The sequence below is a fragment of the Trichosurus vulpecula genome, chromosome 2, assembly GCF_011100635.1.
Source record: "Trichosurus vulpecula isolate mTriVul1 chromosome 2, mTriVul1.pri, whole genome shotgun sequence".
In the NCBI taxonomy this organism is placed as follows: Eukaryota; Metazoa; Chordata; class Mammalia; order Diprotodontia; family Phalangeridae; genus Trichosurus; species Trichosurus vulpecula.
This window is the reverse complement of record NC_050574.1, coordinates 336,672,925-336,699,220: the sequence shown is the minus strand read 5'-3', so window position 1 is coordinate 336,699,220 and position 26,296 is coordinate 336,672,925. Positions and strand designations below refer to the sequence as shown.

The window sequence follows — 26,296 nt, the reverse complement described above, 5'->3', positions numbered from 1 at the left end:
ATAGTAAGGGATTATAGAAGCCAAGGGAGTTGAGAGTTACATTAAAAAGAAGTATGGCATTAGAGAAAAACAGCCTGTGACTCATATTTGCATCAAAGTCCCAGCTGGACTTATCACACTTCAAATAAAGACACTCAGTCCAATCATGTCTTCATCCCTCTCAACGCTGCACTTATAAATCTCTGGATTTTCTAATGGTAGCCCCCCCACGCTCTCACCTTCCTTTTATATGTTCCCTTTTCCCAGTAGACTGTAAGCTCTTTGAGCTTGGGACTATCTTTTGTCCTGTTTGTATTTGTGTTCTTAGGACTTAGCACAATATTGACACATAATAAGCACTTAACATATACTTGCTGACTTGACTAGATCATCACAAAAGAAAACCTTACCCAAACAAAAAACTCCTTGAAAATCAGAATGGACAAAATAGAAGTTAATGACTTCAGGAGACAATAACAAATATTAAAACAAAGTCAAAAGACTGAAAAAAATAGAGGAAAATGTAAGGTACCTCATAGCAAAAACAACTGACCTGGAAGACAGATCAGGAAGAAAACAGTTTAAGCATCATTGGACTATCTGAAAACTATGACCAAAAAAAAAAATCTAGACATATTTCAAGAAATCATAAAAGAAAACTGCCAATATCTTTTAGAACTAAAAAGAAACTACCTAAAAGAAACTAACTAAAAGAAATTACCAAAAAACCTTCCAGGAACAGTATAACCAAAATATAAAAGTTTCTGGTCAAACAAAAATACTGCAAACAGCCAAAAAGAAAGAATTCAAGGAATAAGAAGCTGCAACCAGGATCACACACATTCAAATCTGATCTCAGGGCCTTACTGGTTATGTGACCCTGGGCAACCTCTGTTTGTCTCAGCTTTCTCAACTGTAAAATGGGGACCCCTTTCTCCCTAATAAGGCAAAAGGCTGAGAAGTGGTTTTATGTTTTGATGATCTTAAAAGAAAGAAAAGGGAAGAGAAAAGTAGGGTATTACTAGGGAGGGAAAAGTTGAGGAGATTACCTCACCTAATTGATATATGCAAACAGAGACCCACACTAAATAATTTATCCCTAAAGAGAGGCTAAGTCAAAAAATACATAGAAACAATAGATAATTTTATTAAAGATAATAACAAAAATGAAACAAACCAAAATCTGGGGGGTGTAGTCAAAGCAGTCCTGAGGGGAAAATTTATACCTCTAAAGAGTTTCCTCAATCTAAGAGAGCGCATTTACACATGGAAAGAGGAGGAAGGGGAGGAGGCAACACTTGAACTTTACTTTCATCTGAACTGGTTCAAGGAGGAAAGAAAAAACATACACACACAATTAGGTAGAGATAAGAAGTAGGTGGGAAAAGGATAAGAGAAAGGGTGGAGGAGATAAGAGGAAAAGTAGATTAAGGGAAGCAGTGGTCAGAAGCAAAAAAGATTCCAGAGGAGGGGACAGGATAAAAAAGAAAAGGGTAAGTATAAGAGAATAGGAAGGAGGGAAATAAAGAGTTAGCAATTATAATTGTGAGTATGAATGGCATGAACTCAGACATAAAACAGAAGAAAGAAGAATGTGTTAGAAATCAGAATATAATAGTTCTTTGTTTATAAGAAATACACAATCTCTTATGCTTCAGCTGAAGTAAAAAAGGTAGGAGCGGCAATCATGATCTCAAATGAAGTCTAAATAAAAGAGACATTGAGAGAAGCTACATTTTACTAAAAGGTATCATAGACAATGAATTAATATCAATATTCAAAATGTATGCATATGGATTGGACATGGATGTAGCATCCAAATTCTTGAAGGAAAAATTAAATGAGTTACAGAAGAAACAGAATAAGTGAGCAACCTCAATTTGTTTAGATTTAGATAAATCTGGCCATGAAATAAATGAGAAAGAAGTTAAAAAGATGAACAAAATTTAAGAAACATTGGATATGACAGCATTCTGGAGAATACAGATTGGAATAGAAAGAAATAAACCTATTCCTTAGCTGTGCCTGGTACTTTCACCAAAAATGACCATGTATTAGGACATAAAAACCTCATAAAAATGAGGAAAAGCAGAACTATTGAATGCATTTTTCTTATCACAATGCAATTGAAAGAAATGATTATTTCTCTCTTATTAATAACTAGTTATTGAATTAGGACTAAGGGTCTTTCCCTGTCCTATTTTCTCATTCAGAAATCAGCCCCTGTAGCCTTTGAAGGGCAACATGTACACAGATCTGATCGAAATATAAAGAAATTCTAGTCTATGTCAAGTGGTGAATTCTGGGCCATTGTGTTTTAGTCAGACAAGTCTGAATGGAAGTAGATTTCCCCTTCTGTCTAGATTGCCCTAAATGGGGGAGAAGGGGGAGGAGTCTGGGCAGAGATAAGTCTCTTTGTCCAAGGCTGAGTGATAAGAGTCATGTCCCCCAGCCCCTCATTAAAATAGGCCCATGTCTTATTATATATAATATTCATTCTCTCATTAATTGTTAACTAAGCAAAATTGATTGCCACCTGACAGGAACACCCACTCTTCCAAGGGCATATAAGCATTGAGAGGCCTGTTGTGTTTCATCTTTGGTTTATGAGACAGGGCCAAATGATCATCCTTTTATTAATTTGCCAGCTATAATTAATAAAATGATTAATTACCCAGAAATTATGTCTCTCAAACTTTTCATATGTCACAGAATAAAAACTACATTCAGCTTTGGAAACAGATTAAAAATTAACTGGAAACTGAAAGTTAACCAAAGTTAACCAAAAAAAAAAAAAGGAAGAAACCATTGAACTAATTAAACTAGGAGCTCTTTTTTTTAAAGCAATAAAATAGATAAACCACTGGTTAATTTGACTTTTTTAAAAAAAGAAAACCCAAATATAATGAATCAAAACAAAAAATTGAAAAAAGGTGAATTCACAACTAATGAAAAGAAAGTTAAAACAATTATTAGGAGGTATTTTGCCTAAATATATGCCAATAAAGTGGACAACCTAAATGAAATGGGTAACTATATACAAAAATATAAACTGCCTATATGAACAGAACAGGAAATAGAAAAAGAAATTGACCAAGCCATAAATGAACTTTTTAAGGAAAAAACGCCAGGATCAGGTGGATTTAAAAACTAATTTTACTGAACATAATTAATGCCATCAGTATATAAACTACTGGAACAAATAGGTAAAAAAGGAATCCTATCAAATTCCTATGACACGATACTTAAATTTGATATGTAAACCAAGGAGAACAAAAATAGAGAAAGAATATTATAAACCAATTTCACTAATAAACATTTATACAAAATTTTTACATAAAATACTAGCAAGAAGATAACAATATCTCAAAAGATCATACAGTATGACCAGGCTGGGTTTATATCAGGAATGCAGAATTGGTTCAATATAAAGACAACAATAATTGACAAAACAAAATAAAAATCATATGATTATTTCAATAGATACAGAAAAGACTTTTGACAAAATACGACACTCATTCCTGTAAAAACAAAACAAGAAAATGCAGGAATAAATGGACCTTTCCTTAAAATGATAAGTAGCATCTATCTAAAACCAAAACCAAGCATCATCTGTAATGAAGATAGTCTAGGAAGCTTTTTCAATAAGAAAGTAATTGAAGAAATAAAAATAGGAAAAAAACAGAACTATCACTTTTGGAGATATGATAGTTGACTAGAGAACTCTGAAAGAGTCAATTAAAAATCTAATAGAAACAAATTAACAACTTCAGCAAAGTTACAAGATATAAAATAAACCCACACAAATCATTGTCATTCCTCTGTATTACCAACAAAACCCAACAGGAAGAAAGAGAAATTCCACTTAAAATAACTGCAGACAGTTTAAAATACTTGGAAGTCTCTACCTGCCAAGATACTATTACAAAACACTCTAAACAAAACAGTTCCAAATAATTGGAGAAATATTAATTGTTCGTGGGTAGGCCAAGCCAACATAATAAAATGGCAATTCTACCTAAATTAATCCACTTATTCAATGCCATATCAAGCTACCAAAGAATTACTTTTCAGAGCAAGGAAAAATAATAACAAAATTCATCTTGAGGAACAAAAGATAAAAAATATCAAGGAAATCAATTCTGGACTACTTTGATTGGAAGGCAGAGTATTTTACGGAAGTAATGTGAAATCAACCTGAAAAGATAGGCTGAAGACAGACTAAGGAAGGCTTAAAATGCCAAACAGAGTAATTTGTATTTTTTATTCTAGTCAACAAGGAGCCACTGGGGAACAAGAAAATGACAAGGTGTGGTCTGTGCTTTAGGAATATCAATTTGGAAGCTGTATGGAGAATGGACTGGAGAGGGGAGAGCCTGAAAGCAAGGAGAATAATTAGGAATCTATTTCAAAAGTCTAAGCAAGAGGTGGTGAGAGCCAGCACTTGTTTGCTGTGCTCAATGAGTGGAGAAAAATAGACTGTTTAAGATGGTTTGGGGCAGAATCAAATGAAGAGGACACCAAGGTTTTAAACATGTATGACTAATAAGTTGGTGGTATTATTATAAAAAGACAGAACTGTTAAGGAGGAAACGATTGAGAGAAGGTCACTCAACTTGGGAAGTAAGTAGAGACCCTGAAGAGCGTAGTATCGGTAGAGTATGAAGTGAGTATATGATGAGGGAATATGATGAGGGAATTGAAGTATTGGGGGTAGCAGATATATTCTAGAAGTTTGGCAGGGAAAGTAAAGTGAAAATGAGGATAGTAAGCAGACAGGGAAACAGAGTCAAACAAATTTTTTTTCAATCTGAGGTAGCTTTGGGGCCTTAATGAAAACTCATTTCGATTATCAGATACACACACACGCGCGCACACACACACACACACACCTCAATACTAGTCTAATGATGAGTTTAGGAAATACCAACAAACTTACCTGGAAAAGGAACAAAAGCATGTCTCATACTAACATAAAACGGCTTCCCATTGTCTTTGACTCTTTCTGCCATCAGTGTCTGGTACCCAGAATTTATATTACCACTGCCTTTACTTTTTCTGTGGAAAGAAACACCATTACATATATCACACTCAAAAATACATCATGGACTTAGTTTCAAGTCAAGTCAGAATCTTAAATAGGAAACTGAAAAGGTGTTGTGTTTTGTTTAATTTTTCAAACAGGCTTGCTTCAAGAAAAATTTGGAATGAAACTCAGGTAGTTCACATGAACATTACTTTTCTAGTCTATTAGTTTCAATTTATATAAATTTATAAATAAAATAGCATATAATTCTGCCACTACATTTTGCACTATGTTCACCGACTTCAAATAACAAACAAATGCAATCACAGATCATTTTAAGGATAGGGAGAAATTAAAATAGTGTGAAATGACATAATGAAAAGTTAACCCCAAAGGAAAGAGCCACGTGTTTAATAAGAATTCATTATTTATTCTGAAGAGATTCACCAATCTGAGAAGCATTAGCATTAATTCTACCATGTCTGCCCCACCCCATTCAATCCCTCACACCATCTTGACACTGACATCAGTTTGTCGCCTACAAACATCCTGAGCAGCAAAGCAGCCTTCAACACAGACACACTTGACCTAAGAAAGACGCTCTAAAGGATGAGCCAATGCAACACCATTTAGCTAACAGCCTCATTTCATTGCTTGGTATAAGATATTTGAACAAAAATGTAAAAATGTTTCATTACATAGGTGGAATTGAAGAAAGCGTCCTCAATCCCATTTCTACAATCTGCTAATACAAACTAAGAGGAGTCACTCTGTAACATGGCTTCTACCTGCTCCTGAAAGGTAAACTTCTGCCTTGTGCTTGAGAAGGTGGGCTCTCTCCAACTGGCGCTGGCATCTCGATCTCAAAATCTCTTGGCACGTTTTGAATATTTGGCTCTGTGAAAGTTATTCGACCTGAAATTAAGTAAGATTGACAGGCATTTAAAACTAGAAAAAAATGACTATTTATTGTACGGATGAAATGCATTCAAAAACCCAAAATTCTTTTAAAACACAAGGGCTTAAATAGCCAGTAAGCCCAGTCCTCTCCCTGCCCCAATAGTAAAACAGAAAAGGAATTATATGTGGAATTGTAAATCTCTATTATGTACCAATTGCTTTTCTTTTAAAATATGATGTGAAAATATTAAATACAATATGAATAATAAATTCAAAGCTATCTTAAAAAAACATATAGGGCTTTAAAATGAAGGCCAAAATAAATTTAAAGTAATTAAAATTTGGACTTTATTTTTCTATGTTATTTACATTATGTACCCAAAGTACACATAAGCACACAATAAATTAATAACATAAATCAAGTATTGAATCAGGTAATATTAAATGAGATTTAACACATCTCCCTGCAAAGCTATTCCGAGATAAGAAAAAAGGAATTAAAAATGGACATCCCTATACTAAAAGATCTGAATTCTACACTTCAAGCTAGTTAACCACTTAATTAGCAGTAGACTAATAACATGAAGCATAACAAAAATAACTTCATATTTCCACATGTGAAAAATCATGAACGAGGAACACAAAAAAAGAAGAGTACGTGGGGATTTGAAAGCAGCGATTGTCAGTGGAACTCACGCATTAGAGAGAATGGCAGGGTAACAAGAAAGGAGATTTGGAAATGAAGGACTCAAAAGTTTCACCATTTGATGAGATCAAAATGGCCCACATCATTTGCATCTTGAGGGAGAAAATTATTCATTAAAAAAACTGACAGTGATACCTAAGTTAATTGACATAATCAAAGAATGTCATGTTCTTGTTCACCCTAGCCATAACTTTTTTTTGCTGGAAATTATTCTAAAACATATGAGGGGAGTTCAAAAAATAAGTACACAAAATGAATTACTTCCACATATTAAAAAGTACAATAATCACGCTACATATATTTTCGTATGTACTTGTTGTCTCTCCCATTAGAAGGTAAGGGCCTTTTGAGGAGGGATTTTTTATTCTTTGTACTTATAGCCCCAGCCCCGAGCAACAGTGTAAGGGTATAGAGCAGACACCTAGTAAACGCTAATTAATTGAGTGCTTGATTCTCAAGTATCATAATGAACATTCCAAAAGTAAAGTAGTACCTACTTCCCAGGGCGCTGTGAGGATAAAATGAGGTATAAATATTTTAAACTATTTTGCAAACCTTAAAGTGCTATATAAATGCTAATTATTATTATCACTATTAGTAGTGTAAGCTTAGTGTTTTCAAAATGTGGCTTTACTACAGAAAGAATACATCAACTCATACCATGTCATAGTCAGGTCATTAACAGATTCTGATTTCAACATCAGGTGTCTGACACATCCCCTTCTGTTTTTAGGAAGTACATATATCACCAGAGCTGCTTCATCGAGATCATCTATGTTCACAGCACACCAAGTCCGGTGCCACCCCTTTACCAAGTTAAAAGGTGCTTCTGTATCTGTTTCACTAGCATCTCTAAGACAACTGGCAGTGACTCTCTCCCTCATGGGTAAAGAGCCTTCTAGATGGCCTTGCCAACTAAGCTGATGGCAGTTGCAATGGCAAAATTAATTTTAATACGGAAAGTGGGAATTCAACAATCAATCAAAATTACTTATCGAGCAGTAACTAGTAAAGACACTGTATTAGGCACTGGAGATATGAATACAAGAAACGAAATAATCTTAACTCGTGAGATGCTTACATGTGTACTCAATGGCCCTCACCTAGTTCCATCTTTTCCTATAAATTTATATTCAGTCCACCATTAAGCAAGTCATTCATTTATCTACCTACTCTTAAATGTTGTGTCTGTACAATCTGTATACGTGAGTGGGATTTGAATTTGTACGCGTGTATATGTACAAGGGATTCTACATGCAGATTATGAAGATTTAGGTACAGGTATGCATGGTTCTCATCTAAGTGTTAGTAATGGTTAAGTGGCCAGGGGATATCAGAAGGGAATGGTGTCAAAGTGGACATGCTAAATATATACATAATGCTGGATTTGGAGAAGAGAAGAAGGTTGATGACAGAACCTAGAGGGACACCTCCAGTTACAGGGTATGATATGGATGAGGATTCAGCAAAGGAGACAGAGGAAGAACAAACAGAAAGGTAGGGGGAGAACCAGGAGACAGAGGTGTCCTGAAAATGTAAAGAGAAGAGAGTATCAAGGAGGAAGGAGTGATTAACGGTGTCAAAGGCTGCAGAAAGGTCAAAGAGAATGAGGATTGAGAAAAAGCCACTGGGTTTGGCAACTAAGAGATCATTAGTAACTTTGGAGAGAACAGCTTTGGTAGAATGACAAAGATGGACATCAGATTGCAAGGGGTTAAGAAGAGAGTAAGAGGAAAGTGGAGGCATCTCTTGTAGATGGCCTCTTCTAGGAGTTCAGCTACAAAGTACAAAAGAAATATAGGATGGTGGTTAACAGGGAAGAAAGTATCAAGTGTGAGGTTTTTTTAAAATAGGGGAGACAAGGGTATGTTTGTAGATGGTAGGAAACGAGCCAGTAGAAAGGGATCTATTGGAGGCAATGAGATGGAATAAGATCACTTGAATAGGTAGCGGGGTTAGCTTTTGTGAGGAATAAGGCCACATCCTCATGTGAGACAGAAGTGAAGGAGGAGAAAATGGTAGAAGGCATCTGAGTGATGGGACATGAGGAAGAAAGGAAAAGAGAGACCTCAGGGCAAATGGCCTCAATTTTTTCTGTAACATATGAAACTAGTATCTCAATGAGAGAACAGGAGCAGAGGGAGCTATGAGAGGCTCAAGGAGGGATGAAAACATTTGAAGAAGAGCTGTTGTGGAGTGTGGGACAGTGAGTTGGTAAGGCAGGTATAACAGGATTGTCTAACAGCAGTGAAGGCCCAGTTGAGGGTGTGTAATATAAATCTACAACAGACGCAGTCAGATTATTTTCTCCAACTTCATTTAGCAGCATAATTGTAGGAGCAAAGGTGGTGAATGCTGGGGGTGATCCAAAGCTGAGGCTTAGCTGGACTTAATAACCAATATGAAAAACGGGTTACATTTTCAAGAGAGGAAGACAGTGTACAGTTGAAATGGCTCACCAAGGGGTCAAGATAGGGAGAAGAGGAGAGAGTGGCTAGTATAGGGGAGATGTCTTGAGAGAGAATTGAGGGGTCAAGGGATTGGAGGTCACAGTGCAGACAAAGAGTAGGGTTTTCTAACAGAAGTCAGAGGGAGAGGGGAAAAACTAATAGATGAAATTTTAGAATTCTTGAATGTTGAGGTGATACATTTGTAGATGATGGCAAGACCAAGGGTATGTGTTTGTGGCTGAGTTGGAGTGGAAGAGGAGCTCATGGCAAATGATAGGGTGACTAATTGAACAGCTGGGGTGTTTGAGAGAGAGTCAATATAAATGCTGAAGTCCCCAAGTATGAGGGCAGCAGTTAAGGAGAGAAAAATTATGAGCTATGCACCTAACTCACCTAACTCACTGAGGAAGGAAGGGGATGCATGGAGATCTGTAGATGACAGCTACCAAAATTTTGATCAGCTGGGTAGATATGAAGAGCATGACCCTCAAAGGAGAATTTATAGAGTAATGGAGGAAGGCAAAGAACCTGAAAGTAGCAATGGAGAGCAAAGAGTATTATTCCAAATCCTCAACAAACATACATATTGTTAATTTATTTTTTTGGACTGGACCTGTGATTTCACTGGTACAGGGAACTGCCAGTGAGGAAAATTCCTTTACCTAGGCAGATAGCCCCTTTCTGCAATTTCTGTTCTCAGAGCTGTCTGGAACACTGAGAGGTTAAATGATTTTGCCAGGGTTACACAACTGCAACTGTGAGAACAGTACCTGAACTCAGATCTCCCTGATTCTAAGGCTATCAGGCTGCTTTTCACAGAATTGTTAATATGTATAATAATGATTATATATCAATATGTTAGGTGCCCCCCACAAAGGACTATATGAAGTCCGAAGAGGAAAATTATTTACTGACAGGTAGAACCAAGAAAGCTTTCTGGAATTGGTAGCATTTGCGGTGGGCTTTACATGGCAGGAAGAAATTCAACAGAGGGAGGGAAAAGTATATTCCAGGCACAGTGGAAAGAAATCTTGGAGGGACAGACAATAGTCCAGTTTGTCTGTAACAGAATAAATAAAAAGTAGTATAAAACTGAAAAGGCAGGATGGCACCAGATTATAAAGAACCTTGAATGCCAGGAAGAGTAGCTGGAACTTTATTTGGTTAGTCAACAAGGAACTACTGCTGAATTCTGAGTCACGGAGTAACATAACCAAATCTACATACAAGGAAGATGTTTGGCAGGGCTATGAAGGGTGAAAAGGAGGAGAGGGAAAGAGACTAACAGTAGAAAGACAAATTAGGAAATTTTCAATAATTGAGCCAATGAGGACTTGTGATTAGGGTGCAAAAGCAAAAAGAAAAAAAATCAAAGGAAGATATTGATGTGAAAGATATTGAACATGTCAGGCAAAGGAACTAAAAGAAAACTTGGAAAGATTCTGAAATAAGAGAGGGAAAACTGAAGTTATTCCCCTTAGGGCATAACAGATGTTATTATGGCCACCACTTGGGTGGTGGTTGCAGGTAGGCTAAAGGGACTGAAGATTGAGAGGGCAACAGGAGATTCAGGAAAGCTAATTAAGAAGGCTGGGAGCCAGAGCAAGGTCTATCAAAACAAATGATTGAGAATACCTCTCTTCCTATTACATAATATTCAACTGGAAACTGGTCTCTGAAGGTCTGTTCTAAAAATGTAAAAATAGGAGCTTATTTATTTATTATTTTTGACAGTTCTTAAGAAGTAATCACAAAGAATAAATTGGAACTATTCCCAAAGAGCTATAAAACTGTGCATACCACTACTACATCTATATCCCAAGAAAATCAAAGAAAAGGGAAAAGGACCTATTTGTACAAAAATAATTCTAGCAGCTCTTTTTGTGGTGGCAAGGATTTGAAAATTGAGGAGACACGCATCAACTGGGGAATGGCTGAACAAGTTGTGGTATATGATTGTGATGGAATACCACTGTGCTATAAGAAACGATAAGGGGATGATTTCAGAAAAACCTGGGAAGGCTTATATGAACTGATACAAAGTGAAGTGTGCAGAACCAGAAGAACACTGAATACACTAACAGTACTACCATAAGTATGATCAACCGTGAAAGACTTAATTACTCTAATCAAGACAACAATCCAAGACAATTCCAAAACACCAATGATGAAAAATGCTATCGACCTCCAGAAAGAAAACTGATGAATTCTGAGTGTGGATTGAAGCATACTTTTTAAACTTCATTTCCTTGGGATTTCTGTGTGTTTTCTTTTGAAACATAGCTGATATGGAAACATGTTTTGCATGACTTCACATGTATAACTGATAATATATTGCTTGCCTTCTCAATGGGGAAAGGGCATGAAGGAAGGAGAGAATCTGGAACTCAAAATTTCTGAAAATGAATTTTTAAACAATTTCCATGTAACTGGGAAATAATGAATGAAATAAATTTTTTAAAACATAATTTTAAAGAAGTAATTCCAAAGACAAATCTGTCATTACCTGTAGCACTGTGAGTCTGTGATACAGGATAGAGTCTTTCCATTCCAAGGACAGGATTCATACATTTTTCCCTCTGTAGTGGGAAGACAACTTTGGTAATAGCATTGGTGATTCTTCTCCACTCTAGAATCAAGCCTGGTAATGGATGTAAGGTCTTCAGTTTGTTTAAAACATCCTGCCAAAGGAATATAAGGAAAATATATTTAAATTACTTTGCAAGTTTTACATAGGCAATTGAGTATCTGTTAGTTTAACAATACAGCCTTAAAAATAACATGGCAAATTCTGTATATCTCAAAGTCAACAATTATTTTCCCTGGAATAAAAATGATATCATTATATCAGTAACAGTTCAAATACGGTATTAAGTTCAAATACAATATTAAGGATAAACATGCAAATTATATTATGCTTAATGGTACCACCTACCAATATCAAAGTCCAAGTCAAATAAACAAGCATTACTATATACCACGTACTATGATAAATGCTGGGGATACAAAGAAAGGTAAAAACAATCGCTACCCTCAAGGAACTGAAAACTTAATGGAGGACATAAAAGACAAATAACTGTACAAACAAGATATATAGGCTAAGAGTTCAAGATAATCTCAAAAGAAAGGCACTCGCATTAACGAGAACCAAGACAGGATTCATACAAAAGGTAGAATTTTAACTGAGACTTGAAGGGAGGCAAAGAAGCCAAAGGTGAAGAAATGGATGGAGAGCATTCCAGGCATGCATGGGCTGGGGGGGGTGGGGCGCGCGGGGAGAGGGAAGGAGGAGAAGTGAGAGAGTATAAGGCGTAAGAAAACTTCAAAAAGAGAGGATTTTATACTTACAACTGGAGATGCCAGGGAGACACTGGGGTTGACTGAATGGCAGGTGACATAGTCAGACCTGTGGTTTTAGGAAGATCGGTTTGGGAGCTGAGTGGAGAACAAACTGGTGCAGGGACGCCAACCAAAAGGCTGGTACAATGGTCTAGTGGGGGGGAAATAGGGCCTACACCATAGGGACGAGAGAAAGGGGCACAGACAATATGTGTGAGGAAGGTAGAATCAACAAGACTTAGCAACTTACTGAATGTGGGGAGTGAGAAGGTAAAGAAGACACCAGACTGTAAGCCTGCGTAACTGAGAAAATCATGGTCTCAAAAATTAAGGAAAGGGAATGGTTTGCAAGGGGAAAAAAATGGGTTTAACGGCCCAAGCTACAGAGAGAGGGAGGGGGAGGGGGAGGGAGGCACAATTAAATTCAACTTGTTCAAAAAACTTTCTTTCTCTTTTTTCTATTGAACATATTGAATGTAAGATGTCTAGGAGGCATGCAGGGTTAAATGTCTAACATACAGTCGGAGATGTAAGATTGGAGATCAGGAGACAATTCAAGACTGAATAAACAGATCTGGGTACAATTTCCATATAGATGACAATTGAATACAGGGAGTTGATTAAATAATCAAGTGAAATAATATATAGTGAGAAGAGGGCTCAGGACATACCTTTGGAGGAAAGCCACTCTGAACTGTATGAAAATCCAGCAAAGGAGACAGAGAAGGAATGGTCAGACAGGCAGGAGCAGAACCAAGAAAGAGCAGTATCAAAGAAAACCAGAGAGAAAAGGTTATTATGGAGAAGAAAGGGGGCAATACTGTCAGAGACTGCAGAAAGGTCAAGACAGGTGAGTACTGAGAAAAGGTGATTAAATTTCTTAATTAAGAGATCATTGGCAGAATAGGAGGCGGAGCCAAGATGGCAGCTGGAGAGCAGGGACTTGCATGAGCTCCCCCCCAGAACCCTCGAAAAATCTATAAAAAGTGGCTCTGAACAAATTCTAGAACTGCAGAACCCACGAAATAGCAGAGGGAAGCAGAGCTCCAGCCCAGGTCAGCTTGGATGGTGGCTGGGTAAGGTCTATCCCACGGAACTGGGAACAGAGTGGAGCAGAGCCAAGCCTGAGCCACGCCTTGATCAACTAGACCGGGAGCCGGGCAGAACAGGCCCTAGCACCCTGAATCAGTGAACTATGGCAGTTACCAGACTTCTCAACCCACAAACACCAAAGACAACAGAGAAGGTTAGTGGAAAAAGCTGCAGGGGACAGAGTGAAAGGAGTTCACGGGTTCAGCCACAGCCTCTGGGGCAGTGGGGGAGGTGCAGCTACAGAACTACAGCTGGAGCTGCTTCTGGCCCCAGGCCCACCTGGTGGGAGGAATTAAGTGGCAGATCAGAGCAGGAGTGCAGAGCCTACTTAATATCTGAGTCAAGGTCCAGGTTGGTGGTTCTTGGGGAGAAGGAGCACTGGTGTGGGAGAGCTGGCTGTATAGAAATAGCTCTGAAAACAACAACGCAGCCCCTCAAGCTTGGAACAAAGTACTCTCCACTCTACAAGCATACCCCGACAAAAAACTCAAGGGTCAAGTAGTTGGCTGGGAACATGGCCAGCCAGCAAAAATGCACTCAGATTCAGACTCAGACTTTGGAATCTTCCCTTGGTGACAAAGAAGACCAAAACACACAGCTAGAAGAATTCAACAAAGTCAAAGAGCCTACATCAAAAGCCTCCAAGAAAAACATCAACTGGTCTCCGGCCATTGAAGAGCTCAAAAAGGATTTGGAAAAGCAAGTTAGAGAAGTAGCGGAAAAATTGGGAAGAGAAATGCGAAGGATGCAAGAAAACCATGAAAAACAAGTCAAGGACTTGCTAAAGGAGACCCAAAAAAATACTGAAGAAAACAACACCTTAAAAAATAATGGCGGGGGCGGAGCCAAGATGGCGGCTGGTAAGCACGGACTAGAGTGAGCTCCCTACCCGAGTCCCTCCAAAAACCTATAAAAATGGCTCTGAACCAATTCTAGAACGGCAAAACCCACAGAACAGCAGAGGGAAGCAGGGCTCCAGCCCAGGACACCCTGGATGGTCTCTGGGTGAGGTCTATTCCACACGGAGCTGGGAGCTGGGAACGGAGTGGAGCAGAGCCCAGCCTGAGCGGCGTGGACGATCCAGACCAGAAGCCGGGCGGAGGGGGCCCTAGCGCCCTGAATATGTGAGCTGCGGCAGTTACCAGACCCCTCGACCCACAAACACCAAAGACTGCGGAGAAGGTTAGTGGGAAAAGCTGCGGGAGTGGAAGGAGTTCGCGGTTCGGCTTCCAGCCCCGGGGGCAGCAGAGGTGGGGCAGCTACAGCTGTTGTTACTTCCGTCTCCAGGCCCAACTGGTGGGAGGAATTAAGTGGCGGATCAGAGCAGGAGTGCAACAGCCTGCTGAAGATCTAAGCCCAGTCTGGACTCGGGGTCCTTGGGGAAGGAGGAGTGCGGCTCTGACAGAGCTGGCACCTCCCCCCCAAACGTAGAACATAGAACTCATTAGTCTACAAGCAGTCATACCCCAGTGAAAAACTCAAGGGTCAAGTTAGTTGGTTGGGAATATGGCCAGGCAGCGAAAACACGCCCAGATTCAGTCTCAGACTTTGGATTCTTTCTTTGGTGACAAAGAAGACCAAAACATACAGCCTAAAGAAGACAACAAAGTCATAGAGCCTACAACCAAAGCCTCCAAGAAAAACATGAACTGGCCCCAGGCCACAGAAGAACTCAAAAAGGATTTGGAAAAGCAAGTTAGAGAAGTAGAGGAAAAATTGGGAAGAGAAATGAGAAGGATGCGAGAAAACCATGAAAAACAAGTCAATGACTTGCTAAAGGAGACCCAAAAAAATACTGAAAAATACACTGAAGAAAACAACACCTTAAAAAACAGACTAACTCAAATGGCAAAAGAGCTCCAAAAAGCCAATGAGGAGAAGAATGCCTTGAAAGGCAGAATTAGCCAAATGGAAAAGGAGGTCCAAAAGACCACTGAAGAAAATACTACTTTAAAAATTAGATTGGAGCAAGTAGAAGCTAGTGACTTTATGAGAAATCAGGATATTATAAAACAGAACCAGAGGAATGAAAAAATGGAAGACAATGTGAAATATCTCCTTGGAAAAACCACTGACCTGGAAAATCGATCCAGGAGAGATAATTTAAAAATTATTGGACTACCTGAAAGCCATGATCAAAAAAAGAGCCTAGATACCATCTTTCAAGAAATTATCAAGGAGAACTGCCCTGATATTCTAGAGTCACAGGGCAAAATAGAAATTGAAAGAATCCATCGATCACCTCCTCAAATAGATCCCAAAAAGAAATCTCCTAGGAATATTGTTGCCAAATTCCAGAGCTCCCAGATCAAGGAGAAAATACTGCAAGCAGCCAGAAAGAAACAATTTGAGTATTGTGGAAACCCAATCAGAATAACCCAAGATCTGGCAGCTTCTACATTAAGAGATCGAAGGGCTTGGAATGCGATATTCCGGAGGTCAATGGAGCTAGGATTAAAACCTAGAATCACCTACCCAGCAAAACTGAGTATCATGTTCCAAGGCAAAATATGGATTTTCAATAAAATAGAGGACTTTCAAGCTTTCTCAGTGAAAAGACCAGAACTGAATAGAAAATTTGACTTTCAAACACAAGAATCAAGAGAAGCATGAAAAGGTAATCAAGAAACGGAAATTGCAAGGGACTTACTAAAGTTGAACTGTTTTGTTTACATTCCTACATAGAAAGATGATGAGTATGATTCATGAGACCTCAGTATTAGGGTAGTTGAAGGGAATATGCATATATATATATATATGTATGTATATATATATATATATATATGTATGTATGTATATATATATATATATGTTTATGTATATATATAAGTGAATGTGTATATATGTATATATCTATGTGTATATGTATGTATGTGTATATATGTATGTGTTTATATATGTGTGTGTATATATATATATATATATATATGTAAAAGAGAGAGAGCAGACACAGGGTGAGTTGAAGATGAAGGGAAGATATCTAAAAGAAATAAAATGAAATTAAGGGATGAGAGAGTAACATACTGAGAGAGGGAGATAGGGAGAGATAGAATGGGGTGGATTATCTCACATAAAGGTGGCAAGAGGAAGCAGTTCTATGGGAGGAGGGGAGAGGGCAGGTGAGGGGGGAATGAGTGAACCTTGCTCTCATCAGATTTGGCCTGAGGGGGAATACCATACATACTCAGTTGTGTATCTTACCCCACAGGAAAGAAGAGGGAGGAAGATAAAAAAAAAAATAAAAGGGGGGGGATGATGGAGGGGAGGGCAGATGGGGGTGGAGGTAATCAAAACAAACACTTTGGAAAGGGGACAGGGTCAAGGGAGAAAATTCAATAAAGCGGGATGGGTTGGGAAGGAGCAAAATGTAGTTAGCCTTTCACAACATGAGTATTGTGGAAGGGTTATACATAATAATACATGTGTGGCCTAGGTTGAATTGCTCAACTTCTTAGGGAGGGTGGGTGGGAAGGGAAGAGAGAAGAGAATTTGGAACTCAAAGTTTTAAAATCAGATGTTCAAAAACAAAAAAAGTTTTTGTATGCAACTAAAAAATAAGATACACAGGCAATGGGGCGTAGAAATTTATCTTGCCCTACCAGAAAGGAAGGGAAAAGGGGATGAGACGGGAGGGGGGTGATAGAGGGGAGGGCTGACTGGGGAACAGGGCAACCAGAATATAAGCCATCTTGGAGTGGGGGGGAGGGTAGAAATGGGGAGAAAATTTGTAATTCAAAATGTTGTGATAATCAATGCTGAAAACCAAATATGTTAAATAAATAAATTGCATTTAAAAGTAAAAAAAAAATAATAATAATGGCAAAAGAGATCCAAAAAACCAATGAGGAGAAGAATGCCTTGAAAGGCAGAATTAGCCACATGGAAAAGGAGGTCCAAAAGACCACTACCTTAAAAATTAGATTGGAGCAAGTGGAAGCTAGTGACTTGATGAGAAATCAAGATATTATAAAATAGAAACAGAGGTATGAAAAAGTGGAAGACAATGTGAACTATCTCACTGGAAAAACCACTGACCTGGGAAATAGATCCAGGAGAAATAATTTAAAAATTTATTAGACTACCAGAAAGCCATGATCAAAAAAGGAGCCTAGATATCATCTTTCAAGAAATTATCAAGGAGAACTGCCCTGATATTCTAGAGCCAGTGGGTAAAATAGAAATGGAAAGAATCCACAGATCGCCTCCTGAAAAAGATCTCAAAAAGAAATCTCCTAAGAATATTGTCGCCAAATTCCAAAGCTCCCAGATCAAGGAGAAAATACTGTAAGCAGCCAGAAAGAAACAATTTGAGTATTGTGGAAACACAATCAGAATAACACAAGATCTAGCAGCTTCTACATTAAGGGAACGCAGGGCTTGGAATACGATATTCTGGAGGTCGGTGGAGCCAGGATTAAAACAAAGAATCACCTACCCAGCAAAACTGAGTATGATGCTCCAAGGTAATATATGGATTTTCAATAAAATAGAGGACTTTCCAGTTTTCTCAGTGAAAAGACCAGAGCTGAATAGAAAATGTGACTTTCAAACACAAGAATCAAGAGAAGCATGAGAAGGAAAAAAAGAAAGAGAAATCATAAGGGACTTATTAAAGTTGAACTGCTTTGTTTATATTCCTACATGGAAAGATGATGTGTATAATTCATGAGACCTCAGTATTAGGGTAGCTGAAGGGAATATATATAGAGAGAGAGAGACAGAGGGCACAGGGTGAGTTGAATATGAAGGGATGATATATAAAAAAATAAAATCAAATTAAGGGATGAGAGAGGAATATATTGAGAGAGGGAGAAAGGGAGAGATAGAACGGGGTAAATTATCTTGCATGAAAGTGGCAAGAAAAAGCAGTTCTGTAGGAAGGCAAGAGGGGGCAGGTGAGGGGGAATGAGTGATTCTTGCTCTCACTGAATTTGACCTGAGGAGGGAATAACATACACACTCAATTGGGTATCTTACCCCACAGGAAAGGAGGAGGAAAAGGAGATAAAAAAAGGGGGTATGATAGAAGGGATGTCAGATAGGGGGAGGAGGTAACCAAAAGGGACAGGGTCAAGGGAGAAAACTGAATAAAGGGGGATAGGATAGGAAGGAACAAAATATAGTTAGTCTTCCACAACATGAGTAGTGTGAAAGGGTTTTACATAATGATACACATGTGGCCTGTGTTGAATTGCTTGCCTTCTTAGGGAGGGTGGGTGGGGAGGGAAGAGGGAGAGAATTTGGAACTCAAAGTTTTAAAAGCAGATGTTCAAAAAAAAAAAGTTTTTGCATGCAACTAGGAAATAAGATATACAGGCAATAGGGCATAGAAGTCTATCTTGCCCTACAAGAAAGTAAGGGAAAAGGAGATGGGGGGGAGTCGGGTGACAAGGGAGGGCTGACTGGGGAATGGGGCAATCAGAATATATGCCATCTTGGAGTGGGGGGGAGGGTAGAAATGGGGAGAAAATTTGTAATTCAAACTCTTGTGAAAATCAATGCTGAAAACTAAATGTATTAAATAAAATTTTAAAAAAGAGAGAGATCATTAGTAGCTGTGAAGAGAATAGTTTCAATTTAATGATAAACCCAGAAGCCAGACTCCAAGGAGTTAAGAAGACAATGAGCTAAAAAACTGGAAAGCTATTTAGTAGAAATAACATTTAGGCCAACGGTTCTAACCATTTTTTAGTTCATTAATATCTTTGGCAGTCTAGTGAAGCTTATGGAAAAATTCTCAGAATGAGGTTTTTAAATGAATAAAATAAATTGCATAGAAAAAAAAAAGAAACTAATACTGAAATATAGTTTTCAAAATATTTAAAGGAACAACTTCACCTACCTTGGATTAAGAACCCTTGATTTATATGTCTTTAATTTTATAGCTATAAATTATAAATGGATAAACAATCTAAAGTTACATAAAAATGAGAAGAATGGAATATCACACCATTAACAATTATGGCTAAAAGAACTCCTGACATTTCTATATATCACTTTAAAATCTGCAAAGTGCTTTAAGTTAGCTTATTTATTCTTCATGATAATAACCCTGTGATCTAAGTGATACAGGTATTATTAAACGCATACCCCTGTATTCCATTTGGCAGATGAAGAATTTGAAAGAGGCTGAGCGATACTGACTGATTTGCCCAGTCACGCAAAGTGCATGAGGCAGGATTCATACTTCAGATCCTCCATTTTCCAAGTTCAGTACTCTAGCCACAATGCCACACAGCTTCTTATGATAATATAATGATTGATAAAAATTTGTAACTGTACAAGTGTTAGAATTTTAAAGACATTTAATAAAATCTGGTAAATTTCACACAAATAGTTCTGAGTTACTATTTCATACCCATCAAATTGACAAAGACGACAAAAGATGGAAATAATTTAGTATATTTGGATATGGAATTTATCAAAATATCTAAAATAATCCACAGGTAGGAAATGGCGACCTATACTCCCCAAAAGAAAGTTTTATTGAAAAGCAGGTGAAATCAGTTTCAAATATTCTTCTTTGTATATTAAAATGCTCATGTTTGTTAAGTTCATAATAAAAATAGAATTAAAAACTGAATAAAGCAAGTGAATGTGATGGTAAAGAGGAATAGAAAACAAAATAGATTGATTGGTCTAGTATTAAGAAAACATTCCATATATCCAATGAGTTATCAAATCTTGCAAGTACACCTTTATAAACATCTTTTTAATCCAACCCTTTCTCTCCCCTGTAACTGTAAGGCAATAATAACAATGTAGATGATAATTGTCAAAATGCCTATGTGGTTCTGTATCGCAAAGTATATGAGACTCTCCACGTAGAAGATAGAAAAAGTAAACCATTTATTCAGACACCAGAGAACCATATCCCACAAGCCATTTATCCAGTCAGTCCACTTCATCATAACAGCAAAGAACCCAAAACATTCAACACACAGTATCACAGCCTGGAGCCTGACGATCCCAAAACCTCTCAGACCCCCTGCTGGGATCTTCCCAAAGACAAACTCATAGTACAGCTAGGTCAGCCTTCTCAGTGTAGCCATTACGTCTCTCTCTCTCTCCCCCCACTTCCTCTCCCTGCCCCCCACCCCCCTCTCTGTGTATGCATTTCCTGTGACATAATTTCCTTTTCCTGTCAGGAAGCTCCTCCCACCATGTAACTTAGACTTCCTGTGACCTAAGCAGGTCACATGGCCTATTAATGTGTGGGAAAGATCTTCAAATCTAATTGCTACTACATTCCCTCACACGGCTACCACTTTAGTCAAGCTTCAATCAGCTCTCATTTAGATTATCACAATAGTGCCCTAGTTCCTGCCTAAAGTCTCTCCCTACTCTAGTCAATCTAACAGATAGCTGCCAAAGAAATTTTCCTTAAATACATCTAGGAGGTAGCTAGGTGGCCCACTGCCTGAGATCTTGGGCAAGTCACTTAACCACTATTTGCCTCAGTTTCCACATCTGCAAAATGGGGATAATAATAGCATTTCTCTTGCAAGGCTGTTGTGAGGATTAAATGAGACAGTCTCTATAAAGCCCTTAGCACTATGCCTGGTACAAAGTAAACACCATATAAACGTAAAGTTTTATTATTATCTGACCATGGCCGCGAGTTCAGTGGCTTCCTATTGCCTCTAGAATAAAATATGAATTTCTCTGTTTAGCTTTTAAAGCCCTAGATAGTCTGGCCCCAACATATCTTTCCAGCCCAACTGAACATTAACCTCTCTTGCAATCTACAATTCAGCCAAAGGTGGAGCACACATGGTTTTTTCTCTCACAAATACTACCCGGAAGAACCCCATATAACTTGGTTTATTTTTGCATTGTTGTTTAATGTTCTTTACTACATGCAAAGAAAAAGAGCATAGCCCTTTTATGAAGCCAAGTTAGAGATTCTGGGTGAGTTATCAGAAAAGGATAAAGACAGACTGCCTCCATTTGGAGAAAGGTCATGCTGGCAGACAGAGAGCAGCAAAGTATCTAAATGCTCTAAATGGCAGCCCAAGGATGACCTGGAGAAAGACAAATTAAAGGAGGTTTTTAAAACACAACTACTATCTTTCTTCTTAATAGTATCTGGGACTGAAGAGACAGCATCAAAAGAGCAACGATGAAGCATGCCCACTTCCTAACAAGAGAAGATGAACTCAAATACATTTTTGGACCCAGACAAAATGGAAACTTGTTTTGCTTAACTACCTATATAAGGCTGCAAAACGGATTAAAGAGGATCACTGGGGTATTTTTAAAATCCACAAAAAAGAACAGAAAGAAGGGCAGAATGAAACACAAATAAATACGAGAGCTTGAAGGTTATATGCTGAATTTGTTATATTTAAAAAGACTATTACAAATACATATTTTATATATATATATATATATATGTATGTTTGTGTGTGTGTGTGTGTGTGTGTGTGTGTGTGTGTGTGTGTATGTACTTGCAGATTCATGTACAATCTCCTTCCTGTTTTACCTGCATATTGAAATGCTCGTTTTATCTGGTGTTGGTCAAGTCCAGAATAAAAAAGAAAAGGAAGTTAAATAAAAAAGAGAAAAGAGCAGTAAAAAGGATCCTGAAACAGTTCCAAAGATGGAGTTAAAAGTTAAAAAGTTAAAAATCTTCCCTTAGCTACATAAATATAATCAAGTTCCATAAGCGGTGCCTAGAATAATTAAGTAGCAATAATAAAATTTATAATTAGAATTTATAATTAGAAATTTTGCTTTTCTTTTAATACTTGTTTTCAATTAAGAATTATAAGAGTTCAATCAATATATGTGCTATTTCCTTAATAAATCATAGTTTTGCTAAAAATACAGTTGAATAGACTATGTTAATATGCTATATACTTACTCCTCTCAATTTTCCATGCCTCAACAAAGAACTAAGCTACCCAAAATAGACACCTCTATTGATCAATAACAATGCTCAAAACAAAGGCACAGTGCCTAGGAAGTCTTAATTCATCTACATAACACTATTTGCACACACTAAACTTATGCAGTAATAGATCCTAAGTGCTATCAAAAGATAAGGATTTTCTATTTTTTTCTTTTCTAGAAGATTTTCTGTCCTAGGGTTGAACTGTATTATTGCCGAGTGAATACAAATTGAGCCAATACACTATATCTGGCTATCATCTAACCATATTCCACATTCACCCACTCCATCTACACTACTGCTAGGCACAAACAACTTCACACTCCTACCACCAGTGCTATCTACCTCTTGCTCAGTAACAGCAATCAAATTAATACTACCAATGTTTCTGTAAAAGGTATGACAACTGACTGCTCTCTGGCATCACTTACTACTCCTATGTCCCCCAAAATAAAACTCCTTTTTCTGGCCTCCAGGCCCCTTTATGTGTTGTCACTCTCTATTAGAAGAATAGTTATTGTCTCACTTTTGCAACTAGCAGATGACCTGGTACACAAGTGCTTAAATGTTTTTTCATCTATTCTTTCATTCATTCATTCAAGTAATGATGGCCACCACTGGTTTTATGGGCTGCCTAAGTAACCAGTATTTCTATTTTTATCTGAGTGAGTTCAAAAGTCAGGAAACATTAACTCTGGATCTTAATTCTGAATCCCAAAATTATTTAAAAGAGTAGTTGTGAAAAATGCCAAACAGAATTTTCACTTTGCTACAAAATTTCCTGAAAGTATTACCTTACTAGTACTGAACTGCTTGCCTATCTTGGTACTACGTCCATTTGTAATCATCCTTCTGGTAGAACCCAAAGTTTTCTTGTTTCCTTGAACTCCATTTGGTGGTAACTTCAATTCCAGAAATAAAACCTGAAAGGAAATGGCATTTTTTAGGCCAAATATCTTATCACTGAAAGGTGAAAATAAACCATCACATGGTAAATGGCTAAATCACACTAATGTTGACCTAAAATTAAAATGTCATTCAGAAAATACTTTAAAAAGCTGATTGAGAAAATCGGCTCTATAGAGAAACTTGACTCTAAGTATTAATTATTCTGTGTAGGGATACTTAATAAAGGATGGTCATTATCAGAGCTATACATAGGAGATCGCTATCACGCATATTTTAGCAGATTTGTTTGAAAGAAATTTCAAAAGTACACTGCTATTAAATCCAAGAAAATTAATTATTCAACATCTTTAAACTGATATTGTGCCCTGTTTTAGGCACAAATGGACTGCAGCCTTCAAAGAGGTAATGATATACTTTATATTTTGTGCCAAGCATCTGAAAAATAAGGTGTTGTGGCAGTATCTCTAGATTCTTCAATAAGTTCTAGTAAATAGTTGAAGAAATTATGTGTACCTACTTAACCATTTAAGTGGAGAGAGAGGGGGGCAGAGAGAGACAGAGAGAGGGATGGGGCGGGGAGGGGAGGAAGCAGTGGCAAAATTAACAATTTCAAAATAAGGACAGAGTCAAGATGGCAGAGTGAAAGATCACCACTGCCAAATCTTCCCCAAAACTTCTCCTATAAAATGACAGCAGAAAACACCAAACAGAATTCTGATCAAGAAAGCCAAGAAAAAGTCACACTGAGTCATTTTTTCAGAAAAAGGTTGCTTAGGAAGACTGAAAGAGAGATCTACAGCCTGATCAGAAGCGGGGCAGAATTGGCACTAGCTGTGGGCTGTGCAACAGCAGCAGTGACTGAGGATGGTAAGAGGACTTAACATCTGGTCAAAAGCAATACTCTTCAGAAAGGACAACGTTAAAAAAAAAAAAGAGGATAAATAGAAGAGAATAGGATGGAAGGAAATACACATTTAGCAAGAATAACTACTGTGAATATGAATGGGATAAACACCCATAAAATAGAAGAGGATAGGAGAATGGTTTAGAAACTAAAATCCAATATCTTGTCTACAAAGAGACACTTGAAACAGAAAGATACACACAGAGTTAAAATAAGGGGCTGGAACAGAATTTCTTTGGTTGTTTTTGGGCTTTTTGAATGTATCAATCAGTCACGTTGATTTCCTCTTTAAAAAACGCCACTTGTTATATGGGATAGCTCTCTGGGAGGAGAAAAAGGACGTATACTTGGGATAATTATGATAATGTAAAAAAAAAAAACAAATCGATGAAAACTTATTTAAAAGCAAAAATATATAGGGGCAGCTAGGTGACGCAGTGAGTAAAGCACCGGCCCTGGAGTCAGGAGGACCTGAATTCAAATCTGGCCTCAGACACTTGACACACTTACTAGCTGTGTGACCTTGGGCAAGTCACTTAACCCCAATTGCCCTGCTTTCCCCCTTTTCCCCCCAAAAAAGGATTGCTAAAAGTAAAAATATATTTTTTTAAAAAACACCACTATAAGAAGACACAGATTGTACTTATTTGCTGATCCTGTCCCCATTGTACAAACCTCAGCAATGTCATCTGGAGAAGTAAAGGAGAAGCTACGGCCTACTAGTTCATAAGCCTGAGCTTCAATTGCATTTAGTTTGGCTTCCATGACATGTTTCTGATTCTCACACTCTACTGTACTAAAACCTATTCCATTCAGCTCCAGTAAAGCCAAACAATACTGAGAAGGCATTTCCACTTTACAGAAAACATCTGGAAAAAAAAAGCACACAAAGTCATTAATATGTTGTCAGTTATAAATGATTAAATCAATTGCATTACTAGAATATATTTAATAGACATCTGTAGTCAAGTTTCTTAGATGATCCTATTAAATTATACTGTTCTTTAAGATTAAATTTCCTGAGCACTACTACAAACACATCCACCAAAGGAAACAGAAATGGGTAGAAAACATCTCAGCACCTAGTTAGTATCATCCTCTTCTGTGAGGATAGTAAAAAAAAGTCACGATATTTTGGTATCAAATGAAGAAACCATATTTCTCTGTAGAAGATAGACATCTTTGCCAAATTACCACAAATCAGTAATAACATTTATTTCAAAGTAGGCATATATATATTTTATTAGTATTCAACAATGTTCAGGATGGAGGAAATAACTAACGGTATTTGGTGTCCAAATTTAACCAATCTGACCCTCTCTGATTAAGTAGCATTTTTAGAAGGCTGGACTTGGAAGGAATTTTGTTCAAGTTGGAATCAAGCTCTACAGCAATCCCAGGCAAAATCAAGACTCCTGCCTTGAGGAAGTTAGTTTTACGTGAAAAAGTGCATAATGAGAATTTATTTAACTGCTCTATACAACTTGCTTCACAAAATGATTATTAGATTCATAATGGTAACACCATAGACACTGGTTCACTAGCTAAAAGCATAGGATAAATTCAGACTTCTCTGAAACTAAGTTAGGACATGAGTGTCAAACAACAAACAGTTTTATAGCTAACATTTATATAGCACATACTATGTGCCAGGAACTATGCTAAGTGCTTTACAATTATCTCGCTTGACCTTCAAAACAGCCCTGGGAGTGTGCTGTTATTAATCCAGTTTTAAAGATGAGGAAACAGAGGCAGGCAGAAGCTAAGTGACCTACCCAAGGCTACACAATCAATGTGTATCTGAGGCTGGATTTGAACTCTAGCCCTCCTGACTCCAGGCCCAGTACTCCATCCACTGAGTTTTAGGTGATTGGTCAGGACCAATTAACTTTTGGCACTGAAACAACAGGGAATTTAGACGAGGTTACTTATGTAAGTCGGGTTTAGCATGTAATTTAGAGAAGAAAAGGACTACAGCTAAGACACTTCTGTTATTCTCTTAAAGTTTCATATGTACTTATTAGCTTGGATACAAAGGAACACTGCAAAACTTCATGGAAGGCAAGGGTAACTGCCATGTGAATTTTTATGGATTTTA

General features: G+C 37.6%; 1 protein-coding gene across 1 annotated transcript in view; it reads right to left on the bottom strand.

Moving 5' to 3' along the window:
- Positions 1-26,296, bottom strand: part of POLQ (DNA polymerase theta) — a 119,830-nt gene that overhangs the window by 26,072 nt on the left and 67,462 nt on the right. Inside the window, exons 20-24 of the mRNA XM_036744106.1 lie at positions 24,874-25,067; positions 23,180-23,308; positions 11,568-11,742; positions 5,794-5,920; positions 4,919-5,037 (exon numbers count right to left, since the gene is read on the bottom strand). Of these exons, the coding sequence (XP_036600001.1) occupies positions 4,919-5,037; positions 5,794-5,920; positions 11,568-11,742; positions 23,180-23,308; positions 24,874-25,067 (744 nt within the window). The remainder of the gene's footprint in view (positions 1-4,918; positions 5,038-5,793; positions 5,921-11,567; positions 11,743-23,179; positions 23,309-24,873; positions 25,068-26,296) is intronic.